At 40.7% G+C, this 25,908-nt stretch overlaps 1 protein-coding gene across 3 annotated transcripts in view; it reads left to right on the top strand.

Moving 5' to 3' along the window:
* LOC106584766 (plakophilin-3) overlaps positions 1–25,908 on the top strand; it is a 62,586-nt gene that overhangs the window by 11,140 nt on the left and 25,538 nt on the right. For 2 of the 3 annotated variants that reach the window (XM_045706500.1, XM_014170314.2), the window contains exons 2-7: positions 7,387–7,478; positions 11,079–11,249; positions 11,408–11,533; positions 13,648–13,839; positions 14,085–14,342; positions 14,937–15,097. In XM_045706500.1, coding sequence (XP_045562456.1) covers positions 7,407–7,478; positions 11,079–11,249; positions 11,408–11,533; positions 13,648–13,839; positions 14,085–14,342; positions 14,937–15,097 — 980 coding nt within the window. In that variant the 5' untranslated portion in view covers positions 7,387–7,406. Of the gene's footprint in view, positions 1–7,386; positions 7,479–7,920; positions 7,963–11,078; positions 11,250–11,407; positions 11,534–13,647; positions 13,840–14,084; positions 14,343–14,936; positions 15,098–25,908 lie in introns of those variants that run through there. The other variant, XM_045706501.1, reaches the window with a different exon arrangement.

Raw genomic sequence — 25,908 nt, 5'->3', positions numbered from 1 at the left:
CACCCTGGACTGAAGAGGCAGACAAATAAGAGAATTGTGGTGGGCCCTCTGTTAAACTACACATTTCTTCGAAGTAGGAATATCGCATAAAATATATGATCAATGTCTCATTGGATAGAAGACATCTTCCAGAGTTATGACATCAGCCAGTATTGAAATCTGACATGTATGATCGACGTTTTAACGATCTAAACGTCGTATTCCTATTAACTTCCAGTGTAGAGAGAGACTTTATCACTGTGGTACGTTAATACAGGATGGATTTCTGCCTGCTTGAACGCCAATAACTCAGATACACATGAAATGACCCAAGGAATCGATAGAACATCAACTCAGAGATGCACACAAACAATAACATCGAAAATGGGTGAATATTTACTTCAATTAATACCTAAACTTTACCGTCGAAAACCTGTGGACAGGGATGGTGGATGGGCGTTAACTCTGCGATCTGGCTCTGAGCCTCGCGGGTTCAATCCCAGTTTTAGGCACTAGTTTGGAATCAGAAGTCAATTTCACCATTTTCTGTGAGATCTTGTTGAATATTTGTTCACACCAGGTAAATGAAGGATCTGTTACGACCAGTCGATGGCCATGACTCCCCTTTAATCTAAGCAGTCATGTCACAGCATGTGAAAAATGTACATGTAATCACATAGTTCTTTTCTGCTGAGCTCCCTCCCTGGTTCTCACAAACATATTCCATATTTCCTCAGGACAGGATGTAATACCAGTCTATATATGAAGCGTTTATGTCCTAAACTCTATATCCACCATTTTTTTTTCATATTTTTTTTTCCCATTAGAAACGATTGCTTATTTTTATTTATTTATTTTCTTTAACCTTTATTTAACTAGGCAAGTCAGTATGGGGGCCTTCAAGTGTGTGTGTAACATTTTACTGTTCTCAGATAGATTAATTCATAGATTTTATGTGTATGAAAATGTTTTTTGTTGTTGCAAAAATGCTATATATCGATTATTGAGCTGGAATGGAATGTTTGTATCCTGTATATTTGACTGTGATATGGGGTTGTCTCACCTAGCTATTTTAAGATCAATGCACTAACTGTAAGGCACTCTGGGTAAGAGCATCCGCTAAATTAGAAATGTCAAATGGAAATGTTTTACATACAGATCTCATATTAATGTATTTAATTATTATTCTTAGATGTTTTTATAAATAATTTTGATGTCATAAATGTATCATTTGTATAGTTGTTTATTAAAAATGTATTTATTTTGTTCCATTTAACTGTAAAACCTAGCAGTACTACTTATTTCTCTGACAGTGAGGCGGATATACATCATTTTACAAAATAAAACGGATTATTTGTCTCTCTGAAATGAAACCATCAAGTGACAGATTTAAAAAAAACATGAACAATAACAATTGGATGTTATAGAACAATAACAATATGTATGTTATAGAACAATAACAATAACAATATGTATGTTATAGAACAATAACAATAACAATATGTATGTTATAGAACAATAACAATAACAATATGTATGTTATAGAACAATAACAATATGTATGTTATAGAACAATAACAATATGTATGTTATAGAACAATAACAATATGTATGTTATAGAACAATAACAATATGTATGTTATAGAACAATAACAATATGTATGTTATAGAACAATAACAATATGTATGTTATAGAACAATAACAATATGTATGTTATAGAACAATAACAATATGTATGTTATAGAACAATAACAATATGTATGTTATAGAACAATAACAATAAACTGTATTTATTGAACATTAACAATAGTAATATTCTGTATTTATTGAACATTTCTATTGAGCGGTGTAGTTTTACATACAGTATTTGTAGTATGCATATTGCACAACCTGTTGAGACAGAAACTTTCATTTGGCCTTGTTAACTAGTTTCAGTGAAGCCAGATAACTGTGTCAACCACCTGTTGCGTGTCTCTCTCTGTGTGTGTGTGTGTGTGTGTGTGTGTGTGTGTGTGTGTGTGTGTGTGTGTGTGTGTGTCTGTGTGGTTGTGTGTGTGTGTGTGTCCAGCCTCGTCCAGCTAGTAAAGCCAGATAACTGTGTCAGTGTGTGTGTGTCTGTGTGTGTGTGTCTGTGTGTGTGTGTGTGTGTCCAGCCTCGTCCAGCTAGTAAAGCCAGATAACTGTGTCAGTGTGTGTGTGTGTGTGTGTGTGTGTGTGTGTGTGTGTGTGTGTGTGTGTGTGTGTGTGTGTGTGTGTGTGTCTGTGTGTGTGTCTGTGTGTGTGTGTGTGTGTGTCCAGTCTCGTACAGCTAGTAAAGCCAGATGTGTGTGTCTGTGTGTGTGTCTGTGTGTGTGTGTGTGTCCAGTCTCGTACAGCTAGTAAAGCCAGATAACTGTGTCAGTGTGTGTGTGTCAGTGTGTGTGTGTCTGTGTGTGTGTGTGTGTGTGTCTGTGTGTGTCTGTGTGTGTGTCCAGTCTCGTCCAGCTAGTAAAGCCAGATAACTGTGTCAGTGAACTGCAGAGGTCAGTCAGTCTGTTCTGCAACTTCTTCTGACTTAGCCTGTCACTAACACATGACTCTGTAATTACACACACACACACACACACACACACACACACACACACACACACACACACACACACACACACACACACACACACACACACACACACACACACACACACACACACACACACACCACCCTAAGATCACTGCTCTTTATGCCTCTCAGTGCTTTACTTATGCAGAAACGTTTAATTAGTCACTGTTTCTCTTCCCCGAGGATGCTGGGTTGGTTCCAAATAGTATTTATTTAGTTTTAAGTATTTTATCTGTGCTTTATTTGATGTTATCTGGAGTAATACGACCAGTGGAGTAGCCCCGTTGCAGATCTTGACCCTCCGGCGCTACAAGCTTGCTCAATCAAACGCTCAAGGTGTTAGAAAGAAAACAAATACTAATTGCTCCCAGGTCAGGTGGGTGCCTGTAAACTACTACGTCATACAGCAATAACACAGATACACATGAAAACAGGAAATGACCCAGAGGATTGATAGAACATCAACTCAGAGATGCACAAAAAAAAACTATATAACATTCAAAAATGGGTGAATATTTATTTTAACCATTCGGAATGAATGCTTAAACTTAAGTGTCAAAAAGACGTGGATAGGGATGGTGGATGGGCATTAACTCTGCGATCCGGCTCTGAGGCTCGCGGGTTCAATCCCAGTTTTAGGCACTAGTTTGGATTCAGAAGTCAATTTCACCATTTTCTGTGAGATCTTGTTGAATATTTGTTCACACCAGGTAAATGAAGGATCTGTTACGACCAGTCGATGGCCATGACTCCCCTTTAATCTAAGCAGTCATGTCACAGCATGTGAAAAATGTACATGTAATCACATAGTTCTTTTCTGCTGAGCTCCCTCCCTGGTTCTCACAAACATATTCCATATTTCCTCAGGACAGGATGTAATACCAATCTATATATGAAGCGTTTATTTCTCTTCCCCGAGGATGCTGGGTTGGTTCCAAATAGTATTTATTTAGTTTTAAGTATTTTATCTGTGCTTTATTTGATGTTATCTGGAGTAATACGACCAGTGGAGTAGCCCCGTTGCAGATCTTGACCCTCCGGCGCTACAAGCTTGCTCAATCAAACGCTCAAGGTGTTAGAAAGAAAACAAATACTAATTGCTCCCAGGTCAGGTGGGTGCCTGTAAACTACTATATACATGGTAAACAGTTGTTGTCCTTCTACCTATAGTAGACGGTAACTAAGGAGGTCAAAATAGCAGATCATATGTTTTGGTGTGTGTGTGTGTGTGTGTGTGTGTGTGTGTGTGTGTGTGTGTGTGTGTGTGTGTGTGTGTGTGTGTGTGTGTGTATGTGTGTGTGTGTGTGTGTAAACAGGAACATGAGTTGTTGGTCATGTATTATGTATGGATAAGGCCTAGTTAGTTAGTTTACAACACTAACTCTGGATGAGCGTCATCTTTGTAGCACCCAATGTTATTATGACAAGAGATTCCCTTATCTCTGCTCTGTATTATCTCTGCTCTCTGTACTATCTCTGCTCTGTATTATCTCTGCTCTCTGTATTATCTCTGCTCTCTGTACTATCTCTACTCTGTACTATCTTTGCTCTCTGTATTATCTCTAATCTGTATTATCTCTACTCTGTATTATCTCTACTCTCTGTATTATCTCTACTCTCTGTATTATCTCTACTCTACACCATCTCTACTCTATACTATCGCTGCTCTCTGTACTATCTTTGCTCTCTGTATTATCTCTGCTCTGTACTATCTTTTCTCTGTGCTATATCTGCTCTGTACTATCTCTACTCTATACTATCTCTGCCCTCTATACTATCTCTGCTCTGTGCTATCTCTGCCCTCTGTACTAATTATCAAAGACTCCAGCCACCCTAGTCATAGACTGTTCTCTCTGCTACCGCACGGCAAGCGGTACCAGAGCACCAAGTCTAGGTCCAAGAGGCTTCTAAACAGCTTCTACCCCCAAGCCATAAGACTCCTGAACACCTAATCAAATGGCTACCCAGACTATTCACATTGCCCCCCCTCCTCCACATCACTGCCACTCTATTGTCATCTATGCATAGTCACTTTAATTAACTCTACCTACATGTACATACTACCTCAACTAACCGGTGCCCCCGCACATTGACTCTGTACCGGCACCTCCCTGTATATATTGTTATTTTATACTGCTCCTCTTTAATTATTTGTTACTTTTATCTCTTATCCTTATTTTTTTGGAAACTGTACTGTTGGTTAAGGGCTTGTAAGTAAGCATTTCACTATAAGGTCTACACCTGTTGTACTCGGTGCATTTGACTAATAACATTTGATTTGATCTCTGCCCTCTGTACTATCTCTGCCCTCTGTACTATCTCTGCCCTCTGTACTATCTCTACTCTGTACTATCTCTGCCCTCTGTACTATCTCTACTCTGTACTATCTCTGCCCTCTGTACTATCTCTGCCCTCTGTACTATCTCTACTCTGTACTACCTCTGCCCTCTGTACTATCTCTGCCCTCTGTACTATCTCTACTCTGTACTATCTCTACTCTGTACTATCTCTGCCCTCTGTACTATCTCTACTCTGTACTATTCATATTGCTTTACTATCTCTACTCTGTACTATCTCTGCTCTCTGTACTATCTCTGCCCTCTGTACTATCTCTACTCTGTACTATCTCTGCCCTCTGTACTATCTCTACTCTGTACTATCTCTGCCCTCTGTACTATCTCTGCCCTCTGTACTATCTCTACTCTGTACTACCTCTGCCCTCTGTACTATCTCTGCCCTCTGTACTATCTCTACTCTGTACTATTCATATTGCTTTACTATCTCTACTCTGTACTATCTCTGCCCTCTGTACTATCTCTGCCCTCTGTACTATCTCTACTCTGTACTATCTCTGCCCTCTGTACTATCTCTACTCTGTACTATCTCTGCCCTCTGTACTATCTCTACTCTGTACTATCTCTGCCCTCTGTACTATCTCTGCCCTCTGTACTATCTCTGCCCTCTGTACTATCTCTACTCTCTGTACTATCTCTTCCCTCTGTACTATCTCTACTCTGTACTATCTCTGCCCTCTGTACTATCTCTACTCTGTACTATTCATATTGCTTTATTATCTCTACTCTGTACAATCTCTACTCTTTACAATCTCTACTCTGTACTATCTCTACTCTGTACTATCTCTGCCCTCTGTACAATCTTTACTCTGTACTATCTCTGCCCTCTGTACTATCTCTGCCCTCTGTACTATCTCTACTCTGTACTACCTCTGCCCTCTGTACTATCTCTGCCCTCTGTACTATCTCTACTCTGTACTATTCATATTGCTTTACTATCTCTACTCTGTACTATCTCTGCCCTCTGTACTATCTCTGCCCTCTGTACTATCTCTACTCTGTACTATCTCTGCCCTCTGTACTATCTCTACTCTGTACTATCTCTGCCCTCTGTACAATCTCTACTCTGTACTATCTCTGCCCTCTGTACTATCTCTACTCTGTACTATCTCTGCCCTCTGTACAATCTTTACTCTGTACTATCTCTACTCTCTGTTGTTTCATGTCCCATATCATTAAACTAGTTATACCAATGTCATGTCCCATATCATTAAACTAGTTATACCAATGTCATGTCCCATATCATTAAACTAGTTATACCAATGTCATGTCCCATATCATTAAACTAGTTATACCAATGTCATGTCCCATATCATTAAACTAGTTATACCAATGTCATGTCCCATATCTTTAAACTAGTTATGTCAATATCGTATCGATGTTTAATTTAGGTGTGGTGGTGAAAAACACAAGGTCTCATAGTTTTGGTTTGATGTTTCAGGTCCTTCCTTAGTGTTGTCTTTAAATTGGATCAGTTTTTGGTGGGCTGATTCAGGTCCTTCCTTAGTGTTGTCTTTAAATTGGATCAGTTTTTGGTGGGCTGATTCAGGTCCTTCCTTAGTGTTGTCTTTAAATTGGATCAGTTTTTTGGTGGGCTGATTCAGGTCCTTCCTTAGTGTTGTCTTTAAATTGGATCAGTTTTTGGTGGGCTGATTCAGGTCCTTCCTTAGTGTTGTCTTTAAATTGGATCAGTTTTTGGTGGGCTGATTCAGGTCCTTCCTTAGTGTTGTCTTTAAATTGGATCAGTTTTTGGTGGGCTGATTCAGGTCCTTTCTTAGTGTTGTCTTTAAATTGGATCAGTTTTTGGTGGGCTGATTCAGGTCCTTCCTTAGTGTTGTCTTTAAATTGGATCAGTTTTTGGTGGGCTGATTCAGGTCCTTCCTTAGTGTTGTCTTTAAATTGGATCAGTTTTTGGTGGGCTGATTCAGGTCCTTCCTTAGTGTTGTCTTTAAATTGGATCAGTTTTTGGTGGGCTGATTCAGGTCCTTCCTTAGTGTTGTCTTTAAATTGGATCAGTTTTTGGTGGGCTGATTCAGGTCCTTCCTTAGTGTTGTCTTTAAATTGGATCAGTTTTTGGTGGGCTGATTCAGGTCCTTTCATAGTGTTGTCTTTAAATTGGATCAGTTTTTGGTGGGCTGATTCAGGTCCTTCCTTAGTGTTGTCTTTAAATTGGATCAGTTTTTGGTGGGCTGATTCAGGTCCTTCCTTAGTGTTGTCTTTAAATTGGATCAGTTTTTGGTGGGCTGATTCAGGTCCTTCCTTAGTGTTGTCTTTAAATTGGATCAGTTTTTGGTGGGCTGATTCAGGTCCTTCCTTAGTGTTGTCTTTAAATTGGATCAGTTTTTGGTGGGCTGATTCAGGTCCTTCCTTAGTGTTGTCTTTAAATTGGATCAGTTTTTGGTGGGCTGATTCAGGACATTTTCTGATTTCCCCTCTCTCTTTTTGTTTTGTAGAACACGGCGGTTCTTCAACAATGAAGTACCAGACCTTCAACCCAGGGTTCAGCTCTAAGTCCTACGTCTACACAGCCTCCAGACCTGTCATGGTGAGTGGTAGTCCTACGTCTACACAGCCTCCACACCTGTCATGGTGAGTGGTAGTCCTACGTCTACACAGCCTCCAGACCTGTCATGGTGAGTGGTAGTTCTACATCTACACAGCCTCCACACCTGTCATGGTGAGTGGTAGTCCTACATCTACACAGCCTCCACACCTGTCATGGTGAGTGGTAGTCCTACATCTACACAGCCTCCACACCTGTCATGGTGAGTGGTAGTCCTACATCTACACAGCCTCCACACCTGTCATGGTGAGTGGTAGTCCTACATCTACACAGCCTCCACACCTGTCATGGTGAGTGGTAGTCCTACATCTACACAGCCTCCACACCTGTCATGGTGAGTGGTAGTCCTACATCTACACAGCCTGCACACCTGTCATGGTGAGTGGTAGTCCTACATGTACACAGCCTCCACACCTGTCATGGTGAGTGGTAGTCCTACATGTACACAGCCTCCAGACCTGTCATGGTGAGTGGTAGTCCTACATCTACACAGCCTCCACACCTGTCATGGTGAGTGGTAGTCCTACATCTACACAGCCTCCACACCTGTCATGGTGAGTGGTAGTCCTACATCTACACGCCTCCACACCTGTCATGGTGAGTGGTAGTCCTACATCTACACAGCCTGCATACCTGTCATGGTGAGTGGTAGTCCTACATCTACACAGCCTCCACACCTGTCATGGTGAGTGGTAGTTCTACATCTACACAGCCTCCACACCTGTCATGGTGAGCTCTACTCAGTTTTAGGGACCAGGTATTATAAAGATATTATAAATGTATTATAAACAATATCAGCCTACATACAGTATTTTCTTAGGAATATATTGCATCCATTAAACATCCAATGGTTTCTGAGAACCACATAATATGTTCAGCAGATGGTTAAAGAGCCCTGCAGACTTACGTGTTGTTGCCAATAAAGAGATATTATAGACCATATCTGTCTACGTGAAAATATGCAGCTTAAGCTCTGTGTCTGCTCTCTGCAGCTCCCTGTAAATACAGTCAGCTATCAACACAGTGGGATGGTTTCACAGTGCAGTGTTGCCAGAGCCATTGAGCTAGGTCTTCTTTGGGCGCTCTGGAAGTGTGGTATTTCACAGCAGCGCTCTACCAATCTCTCCAGGACCTAAAGTCCACCCTCCAGATTCCTCCACATCTCACAGTCATAATGTTTCCACCCTCCAGATTCCGCCACATCTCACAGTCAGAATGTTTCCATCTCACGTTAGCATAGCAGATATCATTAGACTATGACACCATTACACAATGACATTGTTGAATGAACTTGCCATTGATACATTCATTCATTTAATTAATTTAATATTTTACCAGATGTATATTATGTTTTAGATTCAGCAAATATACAGTACACACCAGTGGAGGCTGTGAGGGGAGGACGGCTCATAATAATGGCTGGATTGAAACAAATGGAATGGCATCAAACACCTGGAAACCATGGAAACCGTGTGTTTGATGTATTTAAAACCATTCCACTAATTCCGCTCCAGCCATTACCACGAGCCTGTCCTCCCTAATTAAGGTCCCACCAACCTCCTGTGGTACATAGGGGGGGCAGCATAGCCTAGTGGTTAGAGTGTTGGACTTGTAACTGAAAGGTTGCAAGTTCGAATCCCCGAGCTGACAAGGTAAAAATCTGTCATTCTGCGCCTGAACAAGGCAGTTAACCCACTGTTCCTAGGCCATAATTGTAAAATAAGAATTTGTTGTTAACTGACTTGCCTAGTAAAATAAAGAAATACAGTAGAATATATACAGTAAGTAAATGATTCACACGGTAATGGCAACAACATAAAGAACTATTTTATAGTGGCCTTGTTGACTGAAAAAAAAAAATAATCTAAGCTCAACAATTTCCCCATGACTTTTACAATTAGCTTTGCACAATGTAGGTACACAGAAATGTTACTTGTGTCAACACTAGTCCATAGACATGAACCACTCCCTTTTTATGACAGTGACTCACAGCGTTTACAGTATCTGCTGAAGGTAGATCTGGAAAGGTCAGAGTTTGTTGTCCCTGCTAATAGAGGCGGAGTCATAGAGGCGGGGTCATAGAGGCGGAGTCATAGAGGCGGAGTCATAGAGGCGGAGTCATAGAGGCGGGGTCATAGAGGCGGGGTCATAGTGATTAGCATTAGCAGTAGACATTTAGCGATAGAACCACAGTAATTTGTCATTCTCAACATACAGGATAGAAATATACCTCTGGCCTTTGAAAAACCAAATACGTTTTTTTCTGGTAACAGATAACATGCTGTATGTGGTTTCTGAAAAAGAATTAGCTCATTCTAAGAATCCATTGAGTCTGAGTTAGGGAGGGTTTCCTCCCAAGGTCGAGAGAGAAGGCCCTGTTGTTCACTCCAACCGCTAACAAGATACTGGTATCATGTCAACAACACTGATGTAATGGTGAAGTTCATCTCCTGGAAGCTTAGCCAAATATGGTCTAGCAGTTTACTGAGATATGTCCTAGAGTTTTCTCCCGGGATCCTGGCATGTCTCCGCTTGTCTTTATCAGTTAAACATGTCATCCTGATCTCTCGTCATTATTGATCACCCCCCAGGCCTTTGTTTTTGATCACCCCCCCAGGCCTTTATTATTGATCACCCCCCCAGGCCTTTATTATTGATCACACCCCCCAGGTCTTTATTATTGATCACCCCCCCAGGCCTTTATTATTGATCACCCCCCCAGGCCTTTATTATTGATCACCCCAGGCCTTCATTATTGATCACCCCCCAGGACTTCATTATTGATCACCCCACCAGGTCTACATTATTGATCACCCACCAGGCCTTCATTACTGATCACCCCCAGGCCACCCCACCCACCAGGCCTTCATTATTGATCACCCCCAGGACTTCATTATTGATCACCCACCCAGGCCTTTATTATTGATCACCACCCAGGCCTTTATTATTGATCACCCACCAAGCCTTCATTATTGATCACCCACCAGGCCTTCATTATTGATCACCCCCAGGCCTTCATTATTGATCACCCCCAGGCCTTCATTATTGATCACCCCCAGGCCTTCATTATTGATCACCACCCAGGCCTTTATTATTGATCACCCCCAGGACTTCATTATTGATCACCCCCCCAGGCCTTTATTATTGATCACCCACCAAGCCTTCATTATTGATCACCCCCAGGCCTTCATTATTGATCACCCACCAGGCCTTCATTATTGATCACCCCCAGGCCTTCATTATTGATCACCCCCAGGCCTTCATTATTGATCACCCACCAGGCCTTCATTATTGATCACCACCCAGGCCTTTATTATTGATCACCCACCAAGCCTTCATTATTGATCACCCACCAAGCCTTCATTATTGATCACCCCCCAGGCCTTCATTATTGATTCACCCTGCCTTTCATCCTGCCGTAGTGCCCTTGAGCAAGGGGGGGGTTTACAGTCTGTGTCTTGGGGGCTGGTTAAAAGCAATAAAGACTCATTTCCATGGACTTTAATGAAAATGTACAATACAATATTTTTTCAACTTCTCCTCCTATCCCCCCCCCCTCCTCCTCTTCCTCCTCTGTCCCAGGCACCCAGGATGTCTCACTACTCTGGTGGTTTCTCCTCCCGCTCGGCGATGGACCTGAGTGGTGGTCAGAGGCTCAGCATGGGGGGAGGAGGAGGAGGAGGAGGAGGAGGGTACCGGTACCGCGATAACATGAGCCTGAGTGGGGGCTACCAGGGGGGAGGGGGCTACCAGGTACCACGTTAATGAGTTACTGTATTCTTCGACTACCATACAAATCCTTTTGAACATCTGAAGCAAGGCACCGTTATTTTTTCTTTGGGGGGTGGGGGGGGGGGGCATATGTTAATACTGTATGTGTACCAGTGTGCTGATTAACTCTGTTCTACCAGGTTGGAGGAGGAGGGGCCATGAGGCAACAGATGTCCACCGTGAACCGGGCGATGAGCCGTGACACCGGCCCAGACCTAGAGACCATGTCCCTGCGTTCCGTTAGGCTCCAGAACATGCCCGCTCAGGTATCTTTAGATACACTATATTATGTGTTCTGTGTGTATTGTGTCAATGTCAACGGAAGGTTTTTCTTTCAAGTGCTGTATATCTGTATTGATGTTGATGTCCTCTGTCTGTATTGATGTTGATGTCCTCTGTCTGTATTGATGTTGATGTCCTCTGTCTGTATTGATGTTGATGTCCTCTGTCTGTATTGATGTTGATGTCCTCTGTCTGTATTGATGTTGATGTCCTCTGTCTGTATTGATGTTGATGTTCTGTCTGTATTGATGTTCATGTTCTGTCTGTATTGATGTTCATGTTTTCTGTCTATTGAAGTTGATGTTTTCTGTCTGTATTGATGTGGTATTGATGTTCATGTGTTCTGTCTGTATTGATGTTGATGTTTTCTGTCTGTATTGATGTGGTATTGATGTTGATGGCCTCTGTCTATATTATTGTTGATGTTCTGTCTGTATTGATGTGGTATTGATGTTGATGTTCTGTCTGTATTGATGTTGATGTTGTCTGTCTGTATTGATGTGGTATTGATGTTGATGTTCTGTCTGTATTGATGTTCTGTTTGTATTGATGTTGATTTTGTCTGTCTGTATTGATGTGGTATTGGTGTTGATGTTCTGTCTGTATTGTTGTTGATGTTCTGTCTGTATTGTTGTTGATGTTGTCTGTCTGTATTGATGTGGTGTTGATGTTGATGTCCTCTGTCTGTATTGATGTTGTCTGTCTGTATTGATGTGGTATTGATGTTGATGTTCTGTCTGTATTGTTGTTGATGTTCTGTCTGTATTGATGTTGTCTGTCTGTATTGATTTGATGTTGATGTTCTGTCTGTATTGTTGTTGATGTTCTGTCTGTATTGATGTTTATGTTGTCTGTCTGTATTGATGTTGATGTTCTGTCTGTCTGTATTGATGTTGATGTTCTGTCTGTCTGTATTGATGTTCTGTCTGTATTGATGTTGATGTTCTGTCTGTATTGATGTTGATGTTCTGTCTGTCTGTATTGATGTTGATGTTCTGTCTGTATTGATGTTGATGTTCTGTCTGTATTGACGTTGATGTTGTCTGTCTGTATTGACATTGATGTTCTGTCTGTCTGTATTGATGTTCTGTCTGCATTGATGTTGATGTTCTGTCTGTATTGATGTTGATGTTCTGTCTGTCTGTATTGATGTTGATGTTCTGTCTGTATTGATGTTGATGTTCTGTCTGTATTGACGTTGATGTTGTCTGTCTGTATTGATGTTGATGTTCTGTCTGTATTGATGTTGATGTTCTGTCTGTCTGTATTGATGTTGATGTTCTGTCTGTATTGATGTTGATGTTCTGTCTGTATTGACGTTGATGTTGTCTGTCTGTATTGACATTGATGTTCTGTCTGTCTGTATTGATGTTCTGTCTGTATTGATGTTGATGTTCTGTCTGTATTGATGTTGATGTTCTGTCTGTCTGTATTGATGTTGATGTTCTGTCTGTATTGATGTTGATGTTGTCTGTCTGTATTGACGTTGATGTTCTGTCTGTCTGTATTGATGTTCTGTCTGTATTGATGTTGATGTTCTGTCTGTATTGATGTTGATGTTCTGTCTGTCTGTATTGATGTTGATGTTCTGTCTGTATTGATGTTGATGTTCTGTCTGTATTGATGTTGATGTTCTGTCTGTCTGTATTGATGTTGATGTTCTGTCTGTATTGATGTTGATGTTCTGTCTGTCTGTATTGATGTTGATGTTCTGTCTGTATTGATGTTGATGTTCTGTCTGTATTGACGTTGATGTTGTCTGTCTGTATTGACATTGATGTTCTGTCTGTCTGTATTGATGTTCTGTCTGTATTGATGTTGATGTTCTGTCTGTATTGATGTTGATGTTCTGTCTGTCTGTATTGATGTTGATGTTCTGTCTGTATTGATGTTGATGTTCTGTCTGTCTGTATTGATGTTGATGTTCTGTCTGTATTGATGTTGATGTTCTGTCTGTATTGACGTTGATGTTGTCTGTCTGTATTGACATTGATGTTCTGTCTGTCTGTATTGATGTTCTGTCTGCATTGATGTTGATGTTCTGTCTGTATTGATGTGGTAGTTTTCTGATTCTGACTCGTTCTGAATCATGTTTCAGCCATCCCCAGTGGCAGCCTGGGTGGATGCGGATGGCAGTGATGTGGTCAGCCTCGTCTCGGACCATGATGCCACATTCAACCGCCAGCAGTCTGTCTACAGCACCGTCAATGGAGGAGCCTACAGCTCTGGGACCCAGATGAGACAGGCAGGAGGAGGAGGGTCCATGGCCTACCAAGCCCCCATGAGGATGGTTGGTGGAGCCCTACCGAAAGTTTCACACAAGATTAACACATTCCATTTGCAATTCTTATATGTTCCATGGCATGTGAAAATGAGTTATGTACTTCAAATACATTTTAAATGTATTTAGGAACAAATAATGCACTGCGTCCAAACTAGCTTTTCAGGTGTTTGTGAAAGCAAATATGTTCATTTAATTTGCGTTACAATATAATTCTTATTATATTTTTTAATGGACATTTACATTTCTGGTAGGGGGGAGAGGAGATGATGATGGTCCAGCAGCAGCATTCCTTTAAAGGGCCAGCGTACCGCACCATCAGCAGGATCAACAACAGGAACAACAGGATGTCCGTGGGCTCCATGTCTGGGGCTTCTACCCTGCCCCCTGGGGGAAGTAGCTACGGCGGTGGAGGGGGAAGCTTCGTCATGTCCAGGGCTTCCACCCTCCCCCAAGGGGGGAGCAGCTACGGCGGTGGAGGAGGCGGTGGAGGAGGATTCATGATGGGTCAGGTGAGGATTGCGATGCGATATGTTTATTGCCTTTTTGCATGGACATTTGTTATGTGAGGTCAGAAAGCAAAACAGAATACAACAACTCTGAGAAGTGAGGGGACACACATTCGTTTTTTTTTTATTTAACCTTTATTTAACTAGGCAAGTCAGTTAAGAACAAGTTCTTATTTTACAATGACAGCCTACACCGGCCAAATCTTAACCCGGACGACGCTGGGCCAATTGTGCGCCGCCCTACGGGACTCCCAATCACGGCCGGTTGTGATACAGCCTGGAATCGAACCAGGGTCTGTAGTGACACCTGTAGCACTGAGATGCAGTGCCTTAGACTGCTGCGCCACTCGGGAGGGTCCACATAGTCACATAGCCCCATGATGGACAAGGGCTAATCTGAGAGGATTCTCAGCATCTAGTCCTATATTGCTATTTTACCTGCCTTGATTCTAAATGTATGTTGTTTTTTTATGTCGTGGTAGTTAAAATTTTTCTTTTTATTATAATTTTTTTGCCTAAGTAGAGCTTTGGTATAATGAAAAGCGCTACACAATTGAAAATGTATGATTATAATTGAATATAATGCATTGTTGTTAGATGTCGTCTGGGTCTCAGGGGAATCTGATGATGATGCAGCAGCACAGACAGACCACTCTGCCCAGGACCATGTCTATCAAGAGCATGCACAGTGTTGGGAAGGGCATGGATATCTACGACGGGCAGATGGACATGACAGGCAGCATGGGAAACCTCAGCAGGTAAGGAGTGGATACTAGGGTTAAATATCGCGAACCCGGTTACTGAGACTTAACGACCAAAAAAACACTCCCTTTTTCCCGGGATAAATAGCTGTGAGAAAACCGGTAAATTATAATAATAAATTATTCATATGAACAGCATGGCGTGAAATGGAACTGTTAAATGATATGAGATGTCTAAATCTGGCTGCTCTACGGCCTCTGCATGATGAATCCTCAACGCTCAGGGTAGGGACAGGCAGCCCGTCTCAGGGTGGGGACAGGCATCCCATCTCAGGGTGGGGACATACAGCCCATCTCAGGGTGGGGACAGACAGCCCGTCTCAGGGTGGGGACAGGCAGCCCGTCTCAGGGTGGGGACAGGCAGCCCGTCTCAGGGTGGGGACAGGCAGCCCATCTCAGGGTGGGGACAGACAGCCCATCTCAGGGTGGGGACAGGCATCCCATCTCAGGGTGGGGACATACAGCCCATCTCAGGGTGGGGACAGACAGCCCGTCTCAGGGTGGGGACAGGCAGCCCGTCTCAGGGTGGGGACAGGCAGCCCGTCTCAGGGTGGGGACAGGCAGCCCGTCTCAGGGTGGGGACAGACAGCCCATCTCAGGGTGGGGACAGACAGCCCATCTCAGGGTGGGGACAGGCGCCCATCTCAGGGTGGGGACAGGCGCCCATCTCAGGGTGGGGACAGACGGCCATCTCAGGGTGGGGACAGACGGCCCATCTCAGGGTGGGGACAGACGGCCCATCTCAGGGTGGGGACAGACGGCCCATCTCAGGGTGGGGACAGACGGCCCATCTCAGGGTGGGGACAGACAGCCCATCTCAGGGTGGGGACAGACAGCCCATCTCAGGGTGGGGACAGACAGCCCATCTCAGATTGGAGAGTAGTTCACAACGCATGTAGACCTGTCATCTCATCATGGTAACTTTTTTTCTTGTGACAGGTAGGCCTGAATTTGTGGCAGCATAGCCTATGCTACAGTAATATAAATACTGAATACGTCACCTTTCTATTTTTTTAATTGTAAAGATTTTCTATTTATTTCATTGCAGCTGCAGAGTTTTAAAACACTCCTATATCTTTGATTTAAATCAGTGCACGAGCGAGCACTCTCTCGCAGTCTTTCTCTCTCTCTCCATCAACTCAAATTGTATCCAAAATAGATAATGCTGTTCTATATTGAGATATAGGCCTATATATAGATGTCCTAGCCTACCTCTTTCAGGTAATAAATTCAATGCAGTATTAGCCTTATATATAGATAATTAATGATGGGTTATGTATAATAAGCTACTAATTTATAGCCTCTGTCTCTTGCACAATACACAAGCGTGTAACGGCTGTCTGTAAGAGGGAACCAAGGTGCAGCAGAGGATGTGTTCATCATTAGAATTTTAATTCAACAAACAAGAGAACACTACAAAATGAACAAAAACGACAGCAAACAGTCCTGTTAGGAAAATACTCAAAACAGAAACAATTACCCACAAAACCCAAAGGAAAAACATGCTCCTTATGTGTGACTCCCAATCAGCAGCAACGAGCTTCAGCTGTGCCTGATTGGGAGCCACACACACACGGCCCAAAACAAAGAAATACCAAAACATAGAAAAACGAACATAGAACGCCCACCCAATGTAACACCCTGGCCTAACCAAAATAAAGAACAAAAAACCCCTCTCTATGGCCAGGGCGTTACAAAGCACCTGTGCTCCGCTGGCCTCTCTCCTTAGAAAACGCTCCTTAGCTCTTGGAGTCCCATGCAGGAAAAGATAGACTAGAATAGCTTGCTGGACATCATTTATTTTAGCATTTCTTATACCAATAGACTATTTGAAGAGGGGGACACACTCTTGTTTGCTGAATGTTCAAATACCGCAGCCAATAGGACTTAGAAAGAAGAGCGAATGCGTGATGGTGGTAGACTATAGCAGTTATTAATTCAGACCCATAACCATTCAGATGGTGGTAGACTATAACTGTTATTAATTCAGACCCATAACCATTCAGATGGTGGTAGACTATAACAGTTATTAATTCAGACCCATAACCATTCAGACCCATAACCATTCAGATGGTGGTAGACTATAACAGTTATTAATTCAGACCCATAACCATTCAGATGGTGGTAGACTATAGCAGTTATTAATTCAGACCCATAACCATTCAGATGGTGGTAGACTATAGCAGTTATTAATTCAGACCCATAACCATTCAGATGGTGGTAGGCTATAGCAGTTATTAATTCAGACCCATAACCATTCAGATGGTGGTAGATTATAGCAGTTATTAATTCAGACCCATAACCATTCAGATGGTGGTAGACTATAACTGTTATTAATTCAGACCCATAACCATTCAGATGGTGGTAGACTATAGCAGTTATTAATTCAGACCCATAACCATTCAGATGGTGGTAGACTATAGCAGTTATTAATTCAGACCCATAACCATTCAGATGGTGGTAGACTATAACAGTTATTAATTCAGACCCATAACCATTCAGATGGTGGTAGACTATAGCAGTTATTAATTCAGACCCATAACCATTCAGACCCATAACCATTCAGATAGTGGTAGACTATAGCAGTTATTAATTCAGACCCATAACCATTCAGATGGTGGTAGACTATAACAGTTATTAATTCAGACCCATAACCATTCAGACCAATAACCATTCAGATGGTAGTAGACTATAACAGTTATTAATTCAGACCCATAACCATTCAGACCAATAACCATTCAGATGGTGGTAGACTATAGCAGTTATTAATTCAGACCCATAACCATTCAGATGGTGGTAGACTATAGCAGTTATTAATTCAGACCCATAACCATTCAGATGGTGGTAGACTATAGCAGTTATTAATTCAGACCCATAACCATTCAGATGGTGGTAGACTATAACAGTTATTAATTCAGACCCATAACCATTCAGATGGTGTTAGACTATAACAGTTATTAATTCAGACCCATAACCATTCAGATGGTGGTAGACTATAACAGTTATTAATTCAGACCCATAACCATTCAGACCCATAACCATTCAGATGGTGGTAGACTATAGCAGTTATTAATTCAGACCCATAACCATTCAGATGGTGGTAGACTATAGCAGTTATTTATTCAGACCCATAACCATTCAGATGGTGGTAGACTATAACTGTTATTAATTCAGACCCATAACCATTCAGATGGTGGTAGACTATAACTGTTATTAATTCAGACCCATAACCATTCAGATGGTGGTAGACTATAGCAGTTATTAATTCAGACCCATAACCATTCAGATGGTGGTAGACTATAACAGTTATTAATTCAGACCCATAACCATTCAGATGGTGGTAGACTACAGCAGTTATTAATTCAGACCCATAACCATTCAGATGGTGGTAGACTATAGCAGTTATTAATTCAGACCCATAACCATTCAGATGGTGGTAGACTATAGCAGTTATTAATTCAGACCCATAACCATTCAGATGGTGGTAGACTATAGCAGTTATTAATTCAGACCCATAACCATTCAGATGGTGGTAGACTATAACAGTTATTAATTCAGACCCATAACCATTCAGATGGTGGTAGACTACAGCAGTTATTAATTCAGACCCATAACCATTCAGATGGTGGTAGACTATAACAGTTATTTATTCAGACCCATAACCATTCAGATGGTGGTAGACTATAGCAGTTATTAATTCAGACCCATAACCATTCAGACCCATAACCATTCAGATGGTGGTAGACTATAACAGTTATTAATTCAGACCCATAACCATTCAGATGGTGGTAGACTACAGCAGTTATTAATTCAGACAAATAACCATTCAGATGGTGGTAGACTATAACAGTTATTAATTCAGACCCATAACCATTCAGATGGTGGTAGACTATAACAGTTATTAATTCAGACCCATAACCATTCAGACCCATAACCATTCAGATGGTGGTAGACTATAACAGTTATTGATTCAGACCCATAACCATTCAGATGGTGGTAGACTATAGCAGTTATTAATTCAGACCCATAACCATTCAGATGGTGGTAGACTATAACAGTTATTAATTCAGACCCATAACCATTCAGATGGTGGTAGACTATAGCAGTTATTAATTCAGACCCATAACCATTCAGATGGTGGTAGACTATAGCAGTTATTAATTCAGACCCATAACCATTCAGATGTTGGTAGACTATAACAGTTATTAATTCAGACCCATAACCATTCAGATGGTGGTAGACTATAGCAGTTATTAATTCAGACCCATAACCATTCAGATGGTGGTAGACTATAGCAGTTATTAATTCAGACCCATAACCATTCAGATGGTGGTAGACTATAGCAGTTATTAATTCAGACCCATAACCATTCAGATGGTGGTAGACTATAGCAGTTATTAATTCAGACCCATAACCATTCAGATGGTGGTAGACTATAGCAGTTATTAATTCAGACCCATAACCATTCAGATGGTGGTAGACTACAGCAGTTATTTATTCAGACCCATAACCATTCAGATGGTGGTAGACTATAACAGTTATTAATTCAGACCCATAACCATTCAGATGGTGGTAGACTATAACAGTTATTAATTCAGACCCATAACCATTCAGATGGTGGTAGACTATAACAGTTATTAATTCAGACCCATAACCATTCAGATGGTGGTAGACTATAGTAGTTATTAATTCAGACCCATAACCATTCAGATGGTGGTAGACTATAGCAGTTATTAATTCAGACCCATAACCATTCAGATGGTGGTAGAATATCGCAGTTATTGATTCCGACTCTTAACCTTTCAATTTTCGTGAAAAGAAGTGAAAGTCTTCTGCAATTAATTTTAGTTGTATATTATTCAAATATGTCATTAGAATGAGGATGATGAGGAACTGTTGAAAGCGAGGAAGGAAAGAAGCAACTACGGAGAGAGAAAGAGGAGGTAGGCTAATAACTTTATGGGAAATATTATGTAAGGTATACGGTATATGCGTCAGCCTACTAATTATACAAATAGGCCCTATTATATTTCCAAATTAAAATCACATTTGCTAGCCTATACTTGTAACTTTGTAGGCCGCATGCATGTGTTGCACCAGAATCACATGTTCTCTTCGGCTTTATCATGGTTTGAACGATGTGAGATATTCCAGTCCATATAACACAGTATAATACAATACTGTACAGTAATACAATTTTCACTAAAAGAGATTAGCCTACTGGAGCTAATTCATTTATTTACCCAAGAGAGCATATAGCTAGATACACCTATGGGTTTTTATGTGTTTCTGTCGTGTGTAATGTGCAGTAGTCTATATCATATATGTATTGGATAACGCCACAATCATTTGGACTTTTTTTTTTGGTCTTGGGCTCATTAAATGTTGTTAATCTAGGGCTCATAAAATGTATTTAATATATGTCTAATCAGGCTCAGGTAGCATTAGGCCTGAATTTTACCATTATATATGCTTTATAATGCTTTGGATTGACACTTCTGGTTTTGGCGGGAAATACCGAGTTACCCGGGAGAAAAGTGATTTATTCTTGGGTTGGAAAATGTGTAAAATACAGGGAAAATATTCAACCCTACTAGATACACAATAGTATTATAAACCAGGTAGTTTGGATCCTGGATGCTGATTGGCTGAAACAGCATTTCAGCCATGTGTATATCAGACAATATACCACAGGTATGAGGCAAGAATACTTGTTTCCTGTTCTATTTATGTTGATAACTAGTTTATAATAGCAATAAGGCATCTCGGGGGTTCGTGGTATATGGCCATGATAAACTGGGTGGTTCGAGCCCTGAATGCTGATTGGTTGACAGCCGTGATATATCAGACCGTATACCAAGGGTATGACAAAACATACATTTTTACTGCTCTAATTACGTTGGTAACCAGTTTATAATAGAAATAAGGCACCTCGGGGGTTTGTGGTTTATGGCCAATATACCACGGCTAAGGGCTGTATCCAGGCACTCCGCGATGCGTCATGCTTAAGAACAGCTCTTAGCCGTGGTATATTAGCCAATATACCACACCCCCTCGGGCCTTATTGCTTAAATATAATACTGTACCAATATATGCCACTTAGCAGACACTATCATGCAAACACAGAGACTTGCAGTGCAGTGAGTGCATACAACATCTACATACGACCTCAGCACTCCCATACTCTAGTCAGGGTAGGAAGTGTGGATATAATAAAGCTATTTACAGGGAAGTGAGTTTGTCCCCTGCGTGAATAGGGCCATGTTCTTACCAACTGAGCCATACAGGACAATCTGTTGTGACATGGTGCGTGTAGCACTGGATGGAAACGCATAACCTCTAAACACATGTTTTGTAAGCACTACCTACCATGATCGGGATTGTTATTTTGGGATTATGCCTGAATAAGAAAGTCGTTCGTTTCTCAAGTTAACTCCCAATCTCACCCACACGGGCTAAACTCACCACTAATACACAGTTATATCTGATACTTCTTAAATGTAGCGGTTAGGAATGTCAGCGAGGTTTAAAGTCTCAGATGATACAGTATGGTTAACACTTCCTCTCCAATCCCGGGTGTAATACTACTGAACAAGTTGAAATATAGTATGAACGTTCTTACCCCACGTTCCTTTTAGAATCTGGTCAATCACAATACACAAGCCTCAGGGAAAGCAGATTTTGTTTTATGTGTGCATTAGAATGTGTGCATTAGAATGTGTGCGTTAGAATGTGTGCGTTAGAATGTGTGCGTTAGAATGTGTGCGTTAGAATGTGTGCGTTAGAATGTGTGCGTTAGAATGTGTGCGTTAGAATGTGTGCATTAGAATGTGTGCATTAAAATGTGTGCGTTGGAATGTGTGCATTAGAATGTGTGAATTAAAATGTGTGACATTTGGGTTGGTATTTGTCTTGAAGCAAGGGTGAACATGTTATTATAATGACTATATAAAACTACAAAGTGAACCTGCTCCATCCGTCAGAAAGAGCAGGTCAGACCCATAACCATTCAGATGGTGGTAGACTATAACAGTTATTAATTCAGACCCATAACCATTCAGACCCATAACCATTCAGATGGTGGTAGACTATAACAGTTATTAATTCAGACCCATAACCATTCAGATGGTGGTAGACTATAACAGTTATTAATTCAGACCCATAACCATTCAGATGGTGGTAGACTATAACAGTTATTAATTCAGACCCATAACCATTCAGATGGTGGTAGACTATAACAGTTATTAATTCAGACCCATAACCATTCAGATGGTGGTAGACTATAGCAGTTATTAATTCAGACCCATAACCATTCAGATGGTGGTAGACTATAGCAGTTATTAATTCAGACCCATAACCATTCAGATGGTGGTAGACTATAGCAGTTATTAATTCAGACCCATAACCATTCAGATGGTGGTAGACTATAACAGTTATTAATTCAGACCCATAACCATTCAGATGGTGGTAGACTATAGCAGTTATTAATTCAGACCCATAACCATTCAGATGGTGGTAGACTATAGCAGTTATTAATTCAGACCCATAACCAATCAGATGGTGGTAGACTATAGCAGTTATTAATTCAGACCCATAACCATTCAGATGGTGGTAGACTATAGCAGTTATTAATTCAGACCAATAACCATTCAGATGGTGGTAGACTATAGCAGTTATTAATTCAGACCCATAACCATTCAGATGGTGGTAGACTATAACAGTTATTAATTCAGACCCATAACCATTCAGATGGTGGTAGACTATAACAGTTATTAATTCAGACCCATAACCATTCAGATGGTGGTAGACTATAACAGTTATTAATTCAGACCCATAACCATTCAGATGGTGGTAGACTATAACAGTTATTAATTCAGACCCATAACCATTCAGATGGTGGTAGACTATAACAGTTATTAATTCAGACGCATAACCATTCAGATGGTGGTAGACTATAACAGTTATTAATTCAGACCCATAACCATTCAGATGGTGGTAGACTATAACAGTTATTAATTCAGACCCATTACCATTCAGATGGTGGTAAACTATAACAGTTATTAATTCAGACCCATAACCATTCAGATGGTGGTAGACTATAACAGTTATTAATTCAGACCCATAACCATTCAGATGGTGGTAGACTATAGCAGTTATTAATTCAGACCCATAACCATTCAGATGGTGGTAGACTATAACAGTTATTAATTCAGACCCATAACCATTCAGATGGTGGTAGACTATAGCAGTTATTAATTCAGACCCATAACCATTCAGATGGTGGTAGACTATAGCAGTTATTAATTCAGACCCATAACCATTCAGATGGTGGTAGACTATAACAGTTATTAATTCAGACCCATAACCATTCAGATGGTGGTAGACTATAGCAGTTATTAATTCAGACCCATAACCATTCAGATGGTGGTAGACTATAGCAGTTATTAATTCAGACCCATAACCATTCAGATGGTGGTAGACTATAGCAGTTATTAATTCAGACCCATAACCATTCAGATGGTGGTAGACTATAACAGTTATTAATTCAGACCCATAACCATTCAGATGGTGGTAGACTATAGCAGTTATTAATTCAGACCCTTAACCATTCAGATGGTGGTAGACTATAGCAGTTATTAATTCAGACCCATAACCATTCAGATGGTGGTAGACTATAGCAGTTATTAATTCAGACCCATAACCATTCAGATGGTGGTAGACTATAGCAGTTATTAATTCAGACCCATAACCATTCAGATGGTGGTAGACTATAACTGTTATTAATTCAGACCCATAACCATTCAGATGGTGGTAGACTATAACAGTTATTAATTCAGACCCATAACCATTCAGATGGTGGTAGACTATAACAGTTATTAATTCAGACCCATAACCATTCAGATGGTGGTAGACTATAGCAGTTATTAATTCAGACCCATAACCATTCAGATGGTGGTAGACTATAACAGTTATTAATTCAGACCCATAACCATTCAGATGGTGGTAGACTATAGCAGTTATTAATTCAGACCCATAACCATTCAGATGGTGGTAGACTATAGCAGTTATTAATTCAGACCCATAACCATTCAGATGGTGGTAGACTATAACAGTTATTAATTCAGACCCATAACCATTCAGATGGTGGTAGACTATAGCAGTTATTAATTCAGACCCATAACCATTCAGATGGTGGTAGACTATAGCAGTTATTAATTCAGACCCATAACCATTCAGATGGTGGTAGACTATAGCAGTTATTAATTCAGACCCATAACCATTCAGATGGTGGTAGACTATAACAGTTATTAATTCAGACCCATAACCATTCAGATGGTGGTAGACTATAGCAGTTATTAATTCAGACCCATAACCATTCAGATGGTGGTAGACTATAGCAGTTATTAATTCAGACCCATAACCATTCAGATGGTGGTAGACTATAGCAGTTATTAATTCAGACCCATAACCATTCAGATGGTGGTAGACTATAGCAGTTATTAATTCAGACCCATAACCATTCAGATGGTGGTAGACTATAACAGTTATTAATTCAGACCCATAACCATTCAGATGGTGGTAGACTATAGCAGTTATTAATTCAGACCCATAACCATTCAGATGGTGGTAGACTATAGCAGTTATTAATTCAGACCCATAACCATTCAGATGGTGGTAGACTATAGCAGTTATTAATTCAGACCCATAACCATTCAGACCCATAACCATTCAGATGGTGGTAGACTATAACAGTTATTAATTCAGACCCATAACCATTCAGACGGTGGTAGACTATAACAGTTATTAATTCAGACCCATAACCATTCAGATGGTGGTAGACTATAGCAGTTATTAATTCAGACCCATAACCATTCAGATGGTGGTAGACTATAGCAGTTATTAATTCAGACCCATAACCATTCAGATGGTGGTAGACTATAGCAGTTATTAATTCAGACCCATAACCATTCAGACGGTGGTAGACTATAGCAGTTATTAATTCAGACCCATAACCATTCAGATGGTGGTAGACTATAACAGTTATTAATTCAGACCCATAACCATTCAGATGGTGGTAGACTATAGCAGTTATTAATTCAGACCCATAACCATTCAGATGGTGGTAGACTATAGCAGTTATTAATTCAGACCCATAACCATTCAGATGGTGGTAGACTATAGCAGTTATTAATTCAGACCCATAACCATTCAGATGGTGGTAGACTATAACAGTTATTAATTCAGACCCATAACCATTCAGATGGTGGTAGACTATAGCAGTTATTAATTCAGACCCATAACCATTCAGATGGTGGTAGACTATAGCAGTTATTAATTCAGACCCATAACCATTCAGATGGTGGTAGACTATAGCAGTTATTAATTCAGACCCATAACCATTCAGATGGTGGTAGGCTATAGCAGTTATTAATTCAGACCCATAACCATTCAGATGGTGGTAGACTATAGCAGTTATTAATTCAGACCCATAACCATTCAGATGGTGGTAGACTATAACTGTTATTAATTCAGACCCATAACCATTCAGATGGTGGTAGACTATAGCAGTTATTAATTCAGACCCATAACCATTCAGATGGTGGTAGACTATAGCAGTTATTAATTCAGACCCATAACCATTCAGATTGTGGTAGACTATAGCAGTTATTAATTCAGACCCATAACCATTCAGATGGTGGTAGACTATAGTAGTTATTAATTCAGACCCAAAACCATTCAGATGGTGGTAGACTATAGCAGTTATTAATTCAGACCCATAACCATTCAGATGGTGGTAGACTATAACA

This window comes from Salmo salar, chromosome ssa23, assembly GCF_905237065.1.
Source record: "Salmo salar chromosome ssa23, Ssal_v3.1, whole genome shotgun sequence".
Classification (NCBI taxonomy): Eukaryota; Metazoa; Chordata; class Actinopteri; order Salmoniformes; family Salmonidae; genus Salmo; species Salmo salar.
This window is presented reverse-complemented; position numbering and strand designations above follow the sequence as displayed.